At 57.7% G+C, this 14,297-nt stretch overlaps 1 protein-coding gene across 2 annotated transcripts; it reads right to left on the reverse strand.

The window, feature by feature from the left end:
• Window positions 1–3,871: 3,871 nt before the first annotated feature.
• Window positions 3,872–13,812, reverse strand: MYADM (myeloid associated differentiation marker). 2 transcript variants are annotated; one of them, XM_039466347.2, is made up of 3 exons: window positions 13,744–13,812; window positions 10,055–10,134; window positions 3,872–6,700 (listed from the first exon to the last, which is right to left on the reverse strand). In XM_039466347.2, exon 3 carries the CDS (start codon window positions 6,696–6,698, stop codon window positions 5,730–5,732), a length of 969 nt encoding a protein of 322 aa, XP_039322281.2. In that variant the 5' UTR covers window positions 6,699–6,700; window positions 10,055–10,134; window positions 13,744–13,812; the 3' UTR covers window positions 3,872–5,729. The 2 variants fall into 2 exon arrangements, with proteins under 2 accessions (XP_039322281.2, XP_039322282.2); XM_039466348.2 differs by lacking the exon at window positions 13,744–13,812 and adding an exon at window positions 12,243–12,342.
• Between the last annotated feature and the right edge of the window lie 485 nt (window positions 13,813–14,297).

The following is a 14,297-nucleotide window of genomic DNA, read 5'->3' on the forward strand; positions in this document are numbered from 1 at the left end:
CCCTGCCCCTCTCCTTCCATCAACAAACTTTATGCCCAGGGCTAGGAATCCAGCGGTGGACAAAGAGGCTGCTGGGGTTCTCACTTTCTCTGATGCTGCCGGAGTCTTTATTTCTCCGCTCCCCACCCCCCGCACCCCGGCCTCTCCATTCTTCGTATGGCTGTCTCTGCCTGGGAGTGTCTTTCTTGTGACCTCTGTTCCTCCTCTCCCTCTATTCCCAGATCGAGCTTTCTCCATGTGTCTCTGTTTCTGCCTCTCGGAGGATGTTTTCTTTTCCCTGTCTCAGAGAAATGCTGTTTCTATTTCTTTCTCTTTCTCTATTTCCTCTGCTGTGTGTCTCCATCTGTATCTGTCGCCATCTCTGGGTCTTGGTGTCTCTGCCCTTCTTGGGGTCTTGGTCTGTCTCACTGTGAATCGGTCTACCTCTGTCTCTCCCTCTATGTCTGATAAATTCTTCCGCCTCTGTCTCCCTGAGTCTGTCCCTTTCCCTGTCTGTATTTGTCTCTCTGGCTCTGTGACTCTGTCTCTCCCTCCCTCTGCCTCTTGATCTCTTTGGAAGTCTGTCTCTGTCTTCCTCTCTGGGGGTGGCTCTCTAGGTGCTTGGCCCTGTCTCTCCCTCTCTCTCCTCACCTCCACCCCTGTCCTTATAAATGCTTTTGTCTGTGTCTCTCTCCCTTTCTCCGGCTCTGCAACTCTGTCTGTCTCTGTTTTTGTTTGTCTCTTCCTGTATCTCTCTGGTTCCATCTGTTTCTCTGTGCTTGTCCTTCTCTGGCTCTGTCAATCTCTCTCTCTGTCACTGCATGGGTGGGGGGGGGGGGATCTTTCTCCCTCCTCTCTTCTCTGTCTATCTCTGTCTCTGTCCCTTTCTCTCTGAGCCAATCTCTATTTGTCTCTGTGGCTCTTTGAATCTCTTTCTGTCTCTAGGGGTCTCCCCATCCCTCTGTGTCTGTGATTCATTCTCTCTGTGTCTCTGGCTCTGTGAATCTCTATGTCTCTCTGACTCTGAATCTCTCTGTGTCTCTGGCTCTATGTATCTCTCTCTCTCTCTGTCTCTCTCACTCTCTGGCTCTATGAATCTCTGTTTCTCTGACTGTCCGAATCTCTGTTTCTCTGACTTTCCAAATCTCTCCGTGTGTCTCTGGCTCTCTGAATCTCTCCGTTTGTCTCTTTGGCTCTGTGAATCTCTGTTTATGATTCAGGATCTATGAATGTCTCTACAGGTCTCTGAATCTCTCTGTTTCTCTGGCTCTCTGAGTCTCTGTCTCTGGCTCTGTGACTCTCTGCCGAGGGTCTCTAGATAGAGACTTCCCTCCCTGTGTCTCTGTGATTCAGTCTCTCTGTCTCCCTCCCCTCTTTTCTGTGTCTCTGTCCTCTGTCCCCTTTCTCTGACCCACTCCACGTGTCTCTCTGACCCTGTGAATCTCTCTGTCTCTGAGGTCTCTCCCTCCCTCTGAATGTCTCTGTAATTCAACCCCCGTCACCCTCTCTCTAGGCCTCGCTGGCTCCGGCGTCCTCTTTGGGCGCCCCCTCTCAGGAAGGGGGGGTCTCTCCGAGGGCCGGCGCGGTCCGTCTCTTCCGGCCTCCCCACCCCTTGGTCGCTCTCCCTGCGTCCCCGCCTCTCTCTTGTCGGGCTCTGAGCCTCCCCAGCTGGAGAACGCTTTCCAGTCCCCGCTCTCGGGAGAGCCGCTCTGTTGCCAGGGGCAACCACGGCCCGCCCCGGGCTGCTGGGGCGCAGTGCATTCTGGGACTTGTAGTCCGAGCCTGAGGACCAGCCGCTCTCGGGACGCGGCCGAGAACTCCGTCTCCCGGCGTGCCCCGCGAGGCTGGGCGGGACGCTGCGGCTGCGCCTCGGGGGGACTCTGGACGCCCAGCACACCTTCTCTGGGACATTTTAGGGGTCCCGGGCGGGTTTCCGGGGATTCCCAAAGCCGAAGGGAAAGTGGGGGAATCTGAGTCCTCTTGTAACCACTCTCTCCCCAAATGTGGAGTCCACTGGCCTTCCAGCCACTTCCAGGTGACCTAGGGCGAAGGATAGGGGTCGCGGAAGGCCGCGAAAACCGATCTGGGAATCCCACCACGTCTAGTCCAGTGTCCTTGGGTTCTTTCCCGAGTTAACCACCGTATCACCCCAGAGTTCTATAGCTGTTCTCCCGGGTGCCTTCCAGAAGGGATTCAGGCATGGCATGGGAGAGAGGAGGGTGGGCGAGGCGTCCTTTGAGAAGACAGCGATGGGGTGGGTTGACGCTCGAGAGCGGACGCTGCAGAAATGGCAGGGGGGCCTTTCCTCGCTCAGCGGGTGTGTGCGCCCCAGCTGGCCCTTCCCTCTCCCCTTCCAGGGGAACCCTTCCTTCCCTTGCGGTTTCTCTACCCAATTGCTTTTGCGGATGTAGATGCAGAAAGGGGGTGTGTGAGCCTACGTTTTTCTTGAAAACTTTTTTTTTGTTTTAAATAGAGACGAGGTCTTGCTATGTTGCCCGGGCTGGCCTCAAACTCCTGGGCTTACGCGACCCTCCCGCCTTGGCCGTCTAGTGTTGGGACTACAGGCACGAGCGTCCGCACTGGCTGATCCTGGACTTTTGCGGGGCTTATATCTACGTTTGTGTATTTGTGATTCTTCTGAGGTTGGTGAAACGGACAAGATGACCTTCTGTGGGACAGAGATTCGTCGCAGTAGTTCATCTCATCTGTAGAAAGGTCTTCGGTTGACCAGGTGTATTCAGGTGCTTACATTGGAGGGTAAGGGGGGAGCTGATAGGGGAACGCAGGCGGGATCAGATCTTGAAGGCCAGACCGAGGGGCTTTGATAGTGCCTGCAGAACACGTGGCACGGGCTACAAGACTTCAGCAGGGAAGGGCAGGATCAGATGTGCAGGTTGGAAGAATCCCTCTGGGGCCAGGGTGGGATGGTAGAGAAGGCTGGGGCAATCAATACCTCAGGTGAAACAAAATGGAATATGAGGCTGGGTGCAGTGGCTCGCACCTGTAATCCAGCACTTTGGGAAGCTGAGGCGGGTGGATCACCTGAGGTCAGGAGTTCCAAAGTAGCCTGGCTAACGTGGTGAAACCCCATCTCTACTAAAAATACAAAAAAAAAAAAAAAAAAAAAAAATTAGCTGGGCGTGGTGGCGCATGCCTGTAATGCCAGCTACTTGGGAAGCTGAGGTAGGAGAATCACTTGAACTTGGGAGGCGAAGGTTGCAGTGGGCTGAGATCGCGCCGTTGTACTCTATGCAGCCTGGGCAACAAGAGTGAAACTCCATCTCGAAAAAAAATTAAAAAATGGAAATTTGAGCTGGGCTGGGAACCTGGAGAAGAGGGTGGTAGAAATGGTATTTAGGAGGAAGAATACTGTTTGATGAGGGACTAGGAGATGAGAGAAGATAGGATCATGTGCTTGGTTCTCAGCCCAGAGAATGGGGAGCCTCGAAGGAAGAGGTGATTTGGGAGGAAAACTTCACTCAAATTGGGACATTGTATTCGTGAGGTGCTCAGGGCACTGACTCCAGGGAGGGAGAAATGTAGTTCATTTTTCTCCCACCCAACCCTCCTGGTTTGAGTCAGTCATTTAGGAGACCCAGACTCATAGGATCTTCTGATGAGGCCAAGGTTATCTTGGCCTCAACCCCATTCTCTCACTAAATCCAAGAATCTGGCCCTTGCCCCTCTCTGAAAGACCTACCCATTGACTTATTATTATTATTATTATTATTATTATTTTTTTTTGGTAGAGACGGAATTTCACCATGTTGGCCAGGCTAGTCTCAAACTCCTGGCCTCAAGTGATCCGCCCACCTCGGCCTCCCAAATTGCTGGGATTACAGGCGAGAGCCACCCGGCCCGGCAGCCCTCCCAGTTAATAAAACACAAGTCCTTCTTTTATCTTTATATTGACATTTAAAGAAAAAGAACGTGATGGATAGGAGAATAGGGGAAGGAACAAGGCTTCTATGATTAACAGCAAGAGCTGATGGGAACCAAAAGCTCCAGGGAATTAAAAAAAAATAAAATATATATTTATACATTTATATATATATATATCATGTTATGCATGTGAGTCCCAGACAAGCAGGCAGGAGCAGCAAGAAGCAACTAGCACACAGAAACACCCGTGTGTGTGCAGCACACATTCAAGCAAAGCCATCCCTCCGGCCAGGACAGCAGCAAGCCCCACCATCCCACCCACCATCAAAACACAACAGCTGAAAAGAAACTTCCCTGTTTAAGGACCACTCAGTAATTTTTGCCCTCACGACCAGGAAAAAGCAAAGAACAAAACCAAACCAGTAAGGCTGATCTTGCCTTGAAGGCGGGCAGTGGCCATTTTCTTCTCCTCTCTGCCAAAGCAGGACACATTATTTTTAACACGGAGGGTCACATCACTGTCCCTCACAAATACTTCAAACAGTTGTCTTCAACATCCTGTGGTTCTTTGTCTAACTCCTTTTTTGTGTGTGTGTGAGACAGTTTTGCTCTGTCACCCAGGCTGGACTACAGTGGCACCATCTCGACTTACTGCAACTTCCACCTCCCGAGTTCAAGGGATTCTCCTGCCTCAGCCTCCCAAGTAGCTGGGATTAAAGGCATGTGCCACCACGCCCGGCTAAGTTTTTGTATTTTTAGTAGAGATGCGGTTTCACCGTGTTGGCCAGGCTGGTCTTGAACTCCCGACCTCAGGTGACCACCTGCCTTGGACTCCCAAAGTGCTGGGATTACGTGCATGAGCCACCATGCCTGGCCCCAACTCCTTTTTTTTTTTTGATACCACAGAGAATAGTTGGGATGAAAGGCAGCCAACCTTGCTTTAAGATGGCCTCTAGGCAGCGGGTGTTCTGCAAGCCTGGCAAAAATTCTGGAGCCAATCTCTAGCAAGGCTGAGTGCCAGGCGGGGCCTAGGGACCCAGGGTCTGTGCTTAAAGCCTCCCGCCCGTTGGAAATTACCTTCAGATATATATATATACTTAATTTAAAGGGGAGGTGTACTGCACACCCTCCTCCACTAGGAGAAAGGGGGCCCAATCCCCAGCTACCCACCCCCCACCCCCCAAACACACACATACACACACACACACAGACACATACACACTAAGGCACAGCGGGGCGGGCAGGCATGCTTTGGCAATGGGGCCCCTTGGGAGGCTGTGGCATGGCCGGCTGCAAGGGGTGTGGATGTGTGGAGCTCAGCACCTTTGGAGGTGGGTGGGGGCAGGGAGAGAAAGAAGTCCCAGGGCTCCCGAGGACACAGGAGAAGGTGGTTGGGAAACAGATGAGAAAGCCAACAGGAAACCCGGCAAAGAGATGAGAAAAAAAAACAGTGGAAAAGAGAACAGGCTGGGCGTGGCGGCTCATGCCTGTCCTCCCAGCTGCTTGGAAGGCTCAGGCAGAACTGCCTTAACCCACGAGGTGGAGGTTGCAGTGAGCGGAGATCGTGCCACTGTGCTCCAGCCTGGGGACTCTGTCTTAAAAAAAAAAAAAAAAAGAAAAAAAAAGAAAAGAAAAAGAGAAACGTCTCAGGGATGAAACAGGATGTGGGCAGCAGAACTGCGGAAGGAAACAGCGAGGGGAAAGGAGAGGCGACGCATCCAAGAACTGCTTAGAGTCTGATGAACTGGAAGGGAAAGGGCAGGGAGGGGACACTGGAAAACAGAGCCAAGAAGTCCGCAGGAAAGAAAACTCGCGCAGGAAGAACCAAGAGGTCTGCAGAGAGAACGGGAGCCTCCTGGGAGAGAGTCTTAGACCTTGACAAAAACCAGGTGGGCAGAGTACACCAGGTCAGCCACATACGCCAGGAGGTTGATGGCCGTCAGGATGGCCACGGCCAGCCGGCGGTCCCAGTCACACACGTAGTAGTTGTGTCGGTTGCCGCAGCTCACATCTCTGGCACGCCGGGGCTGGCCGCCATACTTCTCGTCAAACTGGTAGAGTGGCCAGAGGACGAGGGCAGTGGCGTAGAGGAGGACAGAGAGCAAGGCCAGCCCCGACAGGAAACTGGGGAAGGGGATGGGCAGCACGTTGGTGCACTCGCCCAGGTTCAGCAGGATGGCGACGGCCGCCAGGATGAAGCAGATGGCGTAGACCGCCACGCACCACTCCAGGGCGGATTGGTGCTGGTACAGGTGGGCGCTGCTGATGAAGACGAAGATGATGCAGGCCACGAAGGTCTCCAGCACCTTCAGCAGCCCCGGCACGGTGGCCATGTAGCCTGTGATCTCGCCGGGCCGTGCCCGGGTCCAGGCCACTTCGGTGGCATAAGCCACGCAGGCGACGCAGGAAAAGAAGGTGGCGGCGATGGCGTGGTCCCGGGAACGGCCGTGGCCCATGAACTGGACAAAGGTGGTGGGGTAGATGATGGAGGCCGAGAGGCAGAAGAGGGCCGCGTAGCAGGCGAAGGTGATGGGGAAGTTGCGCCAAGACAGGGGGAAGCGGGCCTGGAGCCCACAGAGCTCCACGATGAGGATGATGAGAGTCACGGAGAAGCAGAAGCACCAGGTGAACATGGACCAGTTACCCATGAACCCCGTCCAGGCGCCCACGCTGGCCACCAGAGAGAAGGCCACGCAGGTGGACACCAGCTGCAACAGGCGAAGGAGACCCAGGGGCTGGGTCAGGGCTCGAGGGGACCCCACAATGGTGGGGGACCCCAGGCCCGAGGACGTCGTCATGGTGGTTGTGACAGTTGTGCGGGTAACCGTCACTGGCATGGCTGCGAGAAGGGGGAAAGACAGTGTCCTTATAAGGTGACAAACCTAAGAATCCAGGTCCCCTAGCAGTTGTCTACCCCAGGGAGAAATTAATACGAGCTCTAGTTAGGGAGTTCCCAAGATGTGGGGCTTTGGGTTGTCTTTTTTTTTTTCCTCTCGATGGATTTTCTCTCATTGCCCAGGCTGGCACGATCTTGGCTCACTGCAACCTCCACCGCTCGGGTTCAAGTGATTCTCCTGTCTCAGCCTCCTGAGTAGCTGGGATTACAGGCACCCGCCACCATGCCCGGCAATATTTTGTATTTTTAGTAGAGACGGGGTTTCACTATGTTTGCCAGGCTGGTCTCAAACTCCTGAGCTCAGGCGATCCACCTGCCTCGGCCTCCCAAAGTGCTGGGATTATAGGTGTGAGCCCCCACACCCAGTTTGTTTTTGAGACAGAGTCTCCCAGGCTGTAGTACACTGGCATGATCTTGGCTCACTGCAGCCTGTGCTGCTCAGGTTCAAGCGATTCTCCTGCCTCAGCCTCCGAGCAGCTGGAATTACAGGCACATGCCATCACACCCGACTTAATTTTTATTTTTAGTAGAAACAGGGTTTTACCAGGTTGGCCAGGCTAGTCTTGAACTCCCGACCTCAGGTGATCTGCCAGCCTTGGCCTCCCAAAGTGCTGGGGTTACAGGAGTGAGCCACCGCGCCCAGCCTTGGGTTTTCAAATGGGGACAGTCCTGGGCAAACAGCAATGAGCCTGTCCCCTCTGGATCTAGGCTCTCTCCTCCCCTCCCCATATCAGAACGCAGGAGTCTAGGCCCCTATTTTTCTCCTTCCCAGGAGACTCCTCTCTTTCGGGACCTAACTGTTGTAGAACCACATTTTTTGCTTCCTACTCCAGATACGGTGTTTTCGGTGTTTTCGTCTCTCTCATTCCCCCAGGGACTGAGTGACTTGGCCATTTAACACTCTGTAGTCTACCGCACCATCCCTCTGGCCAGGCATGGGTGTGGCTCATACCTGTAATCCCAGCACTCTAGGAGGCTGAGGCAGGAGGACTGCTTGAACTCAGCAGTTTCAGACCAGCCTGGGCAACCTTGGGAAGGTTGCCAAAAAAAAAAAAAAAAAAAAAAAATTTAAATTAAAAATTAGCTGGGTATGGTGCGGGGTGTGTGTGTGTGGGGGGGGGCGCTACCTGGGAGGCTGAGGTGGGAGGATTGCATGAGCCTCAGAGGTTGAGGCTGCAGTGAGCTGTGATCGCACCACTGTACTTCCAGCCTGGGAAACAGTGAGACCCTGACTCAAAAAAAACTTTTTTTAGATTTACAAATAGGCCGGATGCATTGGCTCACACCTGTAATCCCAGCACTTTGGGAGGCCAAGGTGGCTGATCACTTGAGGTCAGGAGTTTGAGACCAGCCCGGCCAACAGGGCAAAACCCCATCTCTACTAAAAATGCAAAAGTTAGCCAGACGAGGTGGTGGGCACTTGTGATCCCAGCTACTCGGGAGACAAGCAGAAGAATCACTTGAATACGGGAGGCAGAGGTTGCAGAGAGCCAAGATCACGCCACTGCACTCCAGCCTGGGCGACAGAACCAGATTCCTTCTCAAAAAAATAAATAAAACAAAAATAAAAAATAAAGCATCCTACTTCTGCCACAACCCAAGTGTCAGGACAAAAGGCTTGTCTTCCACAGGCTCTGAAAACCCCACCTCTCAACTTTCTCTGAGTATTCAGTTCTGCACCAGAGACCCTGACCCTGTGAGCAAACTTCCTTCTTTCACGTAACAGTGACCTAGACGGCTCCACCCTCTAAGCAGCCCAACCTCCCCAGGCTTCACTTAGGGACCCATCTCCCGACCTCCCAATAAAGGATCTCTTCTTAGAGAGATCCCAGCTGGGGACAACCAAGAGATCTCTCCCTTCTGGCAAGGAGCCTGAACTCTCAGGGCACCCCTCCTCTCCCTACCCCCACCTCAGAGATCAGGAATCTTCACTCTCCGTCTAACTCCCACCTGAGGTTTAGGTCTGGAGTACTGCAACCCAAAAAAGCTTCATTTCGGCCTCCCCCTCCCCAGTCCTGAAGAGTCCATCCACCTCCACCTTCTCCCCCAAAACCCAGCCAGCTGGCCCCACAGCTTCTGGGAAACTCAGCTCCCAGATCCCCAATTGTGCAGTAGGAACCCCAGGCCCTTCCCCTGAACTCTCTAGGCCTCACGGTCCTGTTTTTATTTTATTTTATTTTATTTTAGAGACAGAGTTGCTCTACTGCCCAGGCTGGAGTGCAATGGCGTGACCTCGGCTCACTGCAACCTCTGCCTCCTGGATGCAAGTGATCTGCCTCGGCCTCCAGAGTAGCTGAGATTGCAGGTGCCCGCCATAACGCCTGGCTAATGTCTGTATTTAGTAGAGATGGGAGTTTATCATCTTGGCCAGGCTGGTCTCAAACTCCTGATCTCAAGTGATCCGCCCACCTCAGCCTCCCAAAGTGCTGGGATTACAGGCCTGAGTTACCACGCCCGGCCCTCACCGTCCTGTTAGAAGGGGTCAGACCTCTGGCCCTGGGCCCTCAGCCTAAAGCATCCCAGGTGCCCCAGACTCCAGGAAACCAACTTCCTTCTTTTGTCCTTGGGAAACCTACAGCTTTCACCCCCTTTGTCCGATGACCCTCAGGAATCAAGTGCTGGTTTCTCAGAAACCAGGTGCCCAGTTCTCTCTTCAGGCTGGAAACTGTCTTATCTCTCAGCCACACCACGAAACCAGAGGCCTCTCTCAGCCACAGGGAAGTGACTTCCTCCTTTCAGCGCCAGGCACTGCAAGCAGCAGCAGAGGCCTAACCTCTCCCCCTGGTCCCAGGACAGCAGCTCCCTGAGGCCAGAAGGCCGGGGCAACTCACTTCTTCCTTAGACACCTCAGAGTCTGGAGCCTCTTCCTTGGAGCCCAAGTTTCCCGATCCTTCTCCCAGGATCTAGGAGTCTAGCCCCCAGACCCTCCTCCCTCGGACCCAGGGGTTCAGGCCCCCAGACCCTCCTCCCTCGGACCCAGGAGTCCAGACCCCAGCCCCTCCTCCCTCGGACTCAGGGGTTCAGGCCCCCAGCCCCTCCTGCCTCGGACTCAGGGGTTCAGACCCCAGCCCTTCCTCCCTCGGACCCAGGGGTTCAGGCCCCCAGCCCCTCCTCCCTCGGACCCAGGAGTCCAGACCCCAGCCCCTCCTCCCTCGGACTCAGGGGTTCAGGCCCCCAGCCCCTCCTGCCTCGGACTCAGGGGTTCAGACCCCAGCCCTTCCTCCCTCGGACCCAGGGGTTCAGGCCTCCAGCCCCTCCTCCCTCGGACTCAGGAGTCCCAGCCCGTAGCCCACTCACCAGCGATCTTGGCAACGAAACCCACGGAGAAAGATCTGGCGGTGGAGACGGATTAAGCCCCACACACTGAACAGCAGCACCTGAGGAGGAGGGAGGCCGTTGGCGTCCGTTCGCGTTGCTCCGCCCTCCGTCCCGGGAGCCGCGCCCCTCAAGGACAGGAACGTGGCGCGCAGCCCCGCGGGGCCCGGCCGTGACCCCGGGGAGGCCCCGCCCCCTCCTTCCTCCGGCTCCGTAAACTGTGGGTGCTGCGGCGGGTGGAGCCCAGCCAGGGTGCACGCCCCGCGGGCCGGCGTGGGCGCGAGTGTGAGCGCCACCCTGCGAGCACGGGGGTGCGGGCGGCGGAGGGGTGGGCCCTGGGCGGCGGCTGCGGGGCGGGCGGCGCGGCCGGACCCGGCGTCTCCGCGCCTTATAAGGGCCTGGAGTCGGCTCCGGCATCTGGAACGCGTTGGGGACCTGGAGGCGGCGCCCGGACCCCCGCCCGCCTCCGGGGCTGCCCGCCCTCTCCCGATTTCCGGAGGTGGGGGTCCCCGACTCCCAGCGTTGGAAGCCCCCATTTCTGGATCCCTATAAAAAGGGCTGAGACCCTCCCCCGCTCCAGAGCGTCTCTAAGACCGGAGCGGGCGGGGACCCCGGCCTCTGAGGGGCTCGGGCTCCAGGCCGGAAACTGCACGCGGTGCTGGAGTCAGGCCCGAGGCCCGGCCACGCCTCCCACGGGCTCCCTGAACCCCAGTCGGGGCCTGCGGGAGTCCCGGGTAGGCGCCACCCCGAGCCACACGCCGCCCGCCCCCACGCCCCTGCAGGACCCCCGAAGGAGAAGGAAGTAGGGACTGGCCCAGCGTTCCGCCCTCTGGAAGGCGGGCACTGCCCCGCCCCAAGCAGGAGGAGGACGAGCGAGGGCGTCACTCATTCAGTCCCCCGCGCTGGGTGGGCGCACCGGGGAGGGGGCGCCAGGGGGACGGGGCCACCCCGCCCTTAGGGCTCCTGCAGTCGCCTGAGGTCAGAGCTCAGGAATGCGCCGCCGGAGCGCAGAGGGTGAGGAAACACCCCTCCAGGCCTCCTGGCAGAGCACGGGGCTCCCCGGTGCCTCAGGGTCCTCCCTCCTCTGCTCGAGACGCCACACCCATCGCTCACGCCCAGAATCGGGCCCCGGAACCCCGGCCTCGGTTCTCAGCACCCAGAGATGCGGGACGCAGCCCTGTCACCTCCTCGTTTCTCAGCTCCATCTACACTTTCGGAGCACGGCGCTGGATCTGAACACCCCCTCCCTCGGGCCTTCAGAGCCCAAAGTTATTCTGTCTGTCCCCTGGATGCGGAGGGGTCAGCAATTCTGAATTCTTTACATTCTCATTCCCAAACCCAGGACACCTAACCCCAAGCTCTTCCCCTCCTAAAGGATCTCCACGTACCACATTCCAGCCTCCAACTGGGGTACCTACGAGTCCCCATCTCTACTCCCGCAGACACAGGAATCCAGACCCCCAGCCCCTCCTCCCACAGACTCAGGAGTCCAGACCCCCAGCCCCTCCACCCTCAGATCTAGGAGTCCAGACCCCAGCTCTCTCCTCCCTGGGACCCAGGAGTCCAGGACCCAGCCCCTCCTCCCTCATGCTCAGGAGTCCAGGCCCCCAGCCCCGCCACCCTCAGACCTAGGAGTCCAGACCACAGCTGCTCTCCTCCCTGGGACCCAGGAGTCCAGGACCCAGCTCCTCCTCCTTCAGACCCAGAAGTACAAGCCCCCAGGCCCTCCTCCCTCGCACCCAGGAATCCAGGTCCCCAGCCCCTCCCCCCTCGGACCCAGGAGTCCAGGCACCCAGCCCCTCCCACCTCGGACCCAGGAGCCCAGACCCCAGCCCCTCCTCCCTCGGACCCAGAAGTCCAGACCCCCAGCCCCTCCTCCCTCGGACTCAGGGGCCCAGGCCCCCAGCCCCTCCTCCCTCAGACCCAGGAGTCCAGGCCGCCAGCCCCTTCTCCCTCAGACCCAGGAGTCTAGGTCCTGTTCCTCCTCCTTCCAGACATCTGACCTGCAGAGTCCATGTCCTCAAGCCCTCTCGTCTGCAGAACCCCAGGAATCCTAACCCAGCTCCAGTCTCCCTAGGGACCCAGACATTCTGAGACCCAGCCCATTCCTCCCTCTGGCCATAAAAACCTAGACAGTTGCGTCCGCCCTCTGGGGTCCCCACAACCTCACCTCAGGCAGCCAGGGCCGACTGCGGCTGAAGCAAAGACGACAGCTGCAGCTGGAAGGGTCTGTGCTCTGGGTGGGGTTGGCGGCCAAGGGAGCGAGCGCCGGCGGGCCGAGGGTGGGGCCGGGGCAGGGCGCGGCTCCAGGATAGGGCGGTGGACAGGGGACTTCCCCGAGCCAGGGTTATCCCAGCCCCGCCCCGAGGCGGGGCCAAGAGAAGGCCACGCCCCTCGCGGGGAAAATTGCAACGCAGAGCTCCCGCCCTACCCCAGAGAGCCGAGTGGAGGGCTGAGGTCACCGTTGCCTTGGTGACAAAACAGGAAGACACAACAGCTGGCGGCGTGGGGACTCCTGGGGGCTGCCCTCCTCGACACAGCCCTGGAGGAGTCTCCAGGGTAGGCAAGGAAGGACCGTTACCATAGGAACCCGCATGTTTAGGGTTTGTTTAGAACGGAGCCCCCCAGCTCAGGTCCCCACCCCCATCTCACTCAATTCTCCCGCTCCCTTCCTGCCCCTTCCTTCCTGGTGTGTTCCGCCTCCACCCCTCCCTTGCTGGATGAAACCTTGGACACCTGGTCTCAGCGGATTGGGGGAACAGGCTCCTCAGTTTAAGGGGGTTTGTGGGCTAGGATCTCTGTCTCCTGGAGCCCTGAGAATTGACAGCAGTATTCCTGGGCTTTAGGTGGTTCTGGGCTACGATACCTGCTTGCTGGGTCCCCCCAAGAAACAGAGGCTAGATTCCTGTATTTAAGGATCTTCAAAGGGCAGCAAAATGCTCCCCTAGTCCCCACTGGCATCGGGCCCCGCGGGGTAAGGGATTCGGACTGGACGCAGGTCTCAGATATCACAGTAAATAGGGGTGGGGTGTTTTGGGGGCAAAATTCCTGGGGGCTACCGTGGTAGGAGTTGAGGGCTAGGACTCCGGGCTGCACAGGCCCAGAATCTTGGCTCAGAAGAACAATCAGGCCGCGGCGCAGTGGCTCACGCCTGTAATCCCAGCACTTTGGGAGGCTGAGAAGGGAGGATCCCTTGAGCGCAGAAGTTCGAGACCAGCCTGGGCAACACAGGGAGACCCTGCTCTATTAAAAATAATAATAATAATAATAATAGAACCATCAAAGCTCAGGCTCTTCGGTTTTCAGAGCAGAAGTTGCAAGCCGAGCCGCCTGGGTCTGGAAGGCAGATATTTTTGGCCTACATTCCTGACTTCTGGATGGAGGGAGGGACTCAGAATTTTAATGAGGATGGGGCTGGAGCTGGGGCTAGGGGCTCTGGATTCCCGGATCCTGCAAGAGGGGAAGGGATCCAAGGGGCTGGTGGGCCCGGAGCCCCAGGCCAGGGCAGGGCTGCCGGGAGCGTCTTTTAAAGGCGGCTCTGCGGCCCTGAAACGGACTGCCAGAGCCAAAAGAAAAAGAGGGAGCTGAAGGTCGGGATGTCGGGCCCCCGAGGAGGTGCAAGGCGGGGACCCGGGACGCCTGAGTCCCTCCCTCCGGCCGCGCTCACTCACCACGCTCTGCAGTCGTCCCGGGCGCGGCCTGGCTGGCGGCGGCCGCTGGGCGGGGCCTGGTGGCGGCTGCGGATGCTCAGCGACGCTGAGCTAACGGGGCGCGTCTGGCGCTGCTGCCGCTGGGCACCTTCCAGGCCGCCAACGGAGGGGGCTTTGAGGCCAGCCCAGGGGTGGAAGCCGCGCAAGTGGCAAAGGGAGCGGTCGGATGGGGTCCGGGCGCTGGGGATCCGCGTCTCCGTGCGCTACGGAGCGGGGAGGGGCCGGAGGGGGACCTGCAGGAAGGGGGGCGGGGGTCTGCAGGAGTCGGGGTGGGGGCTGGGTGGAGGAAGGTAGAACCTGTGTGCACTTTTTGTGCTTCTGCAAAGGAAAGGGGGCAGAGACCCTCTTTGTTACTCTGTGCCCTGCATAGGGGATGGGGCCCCAATTCGCCCAGGTCAGGCCCTGTCTAAGGAGGGAGGGCTGTGGACGGATAGGGAGTGGGGACGTGGTGTTAGTTGGAGACTCTCCTGGGCCACCCCTAGGCTCTAGTTACAGGTCTCCTTGGCCCCAAATGT

Source organism: Saimiri boliviensis, chromosome 14 (assembly GCF_048565385.1).
Source record: "Saimiri boliviensis isolate mSaiBol1 chromosome 14, mSaiBol1.pri, whole genome shotgun sequence".
Taxonomy (NCBI): domain Eukaryota; kingdom Metazoa; phylum Chordata; class Mammalia; order Primates; family Cebidae; genus Saimiri; species Saimiri boliviensis.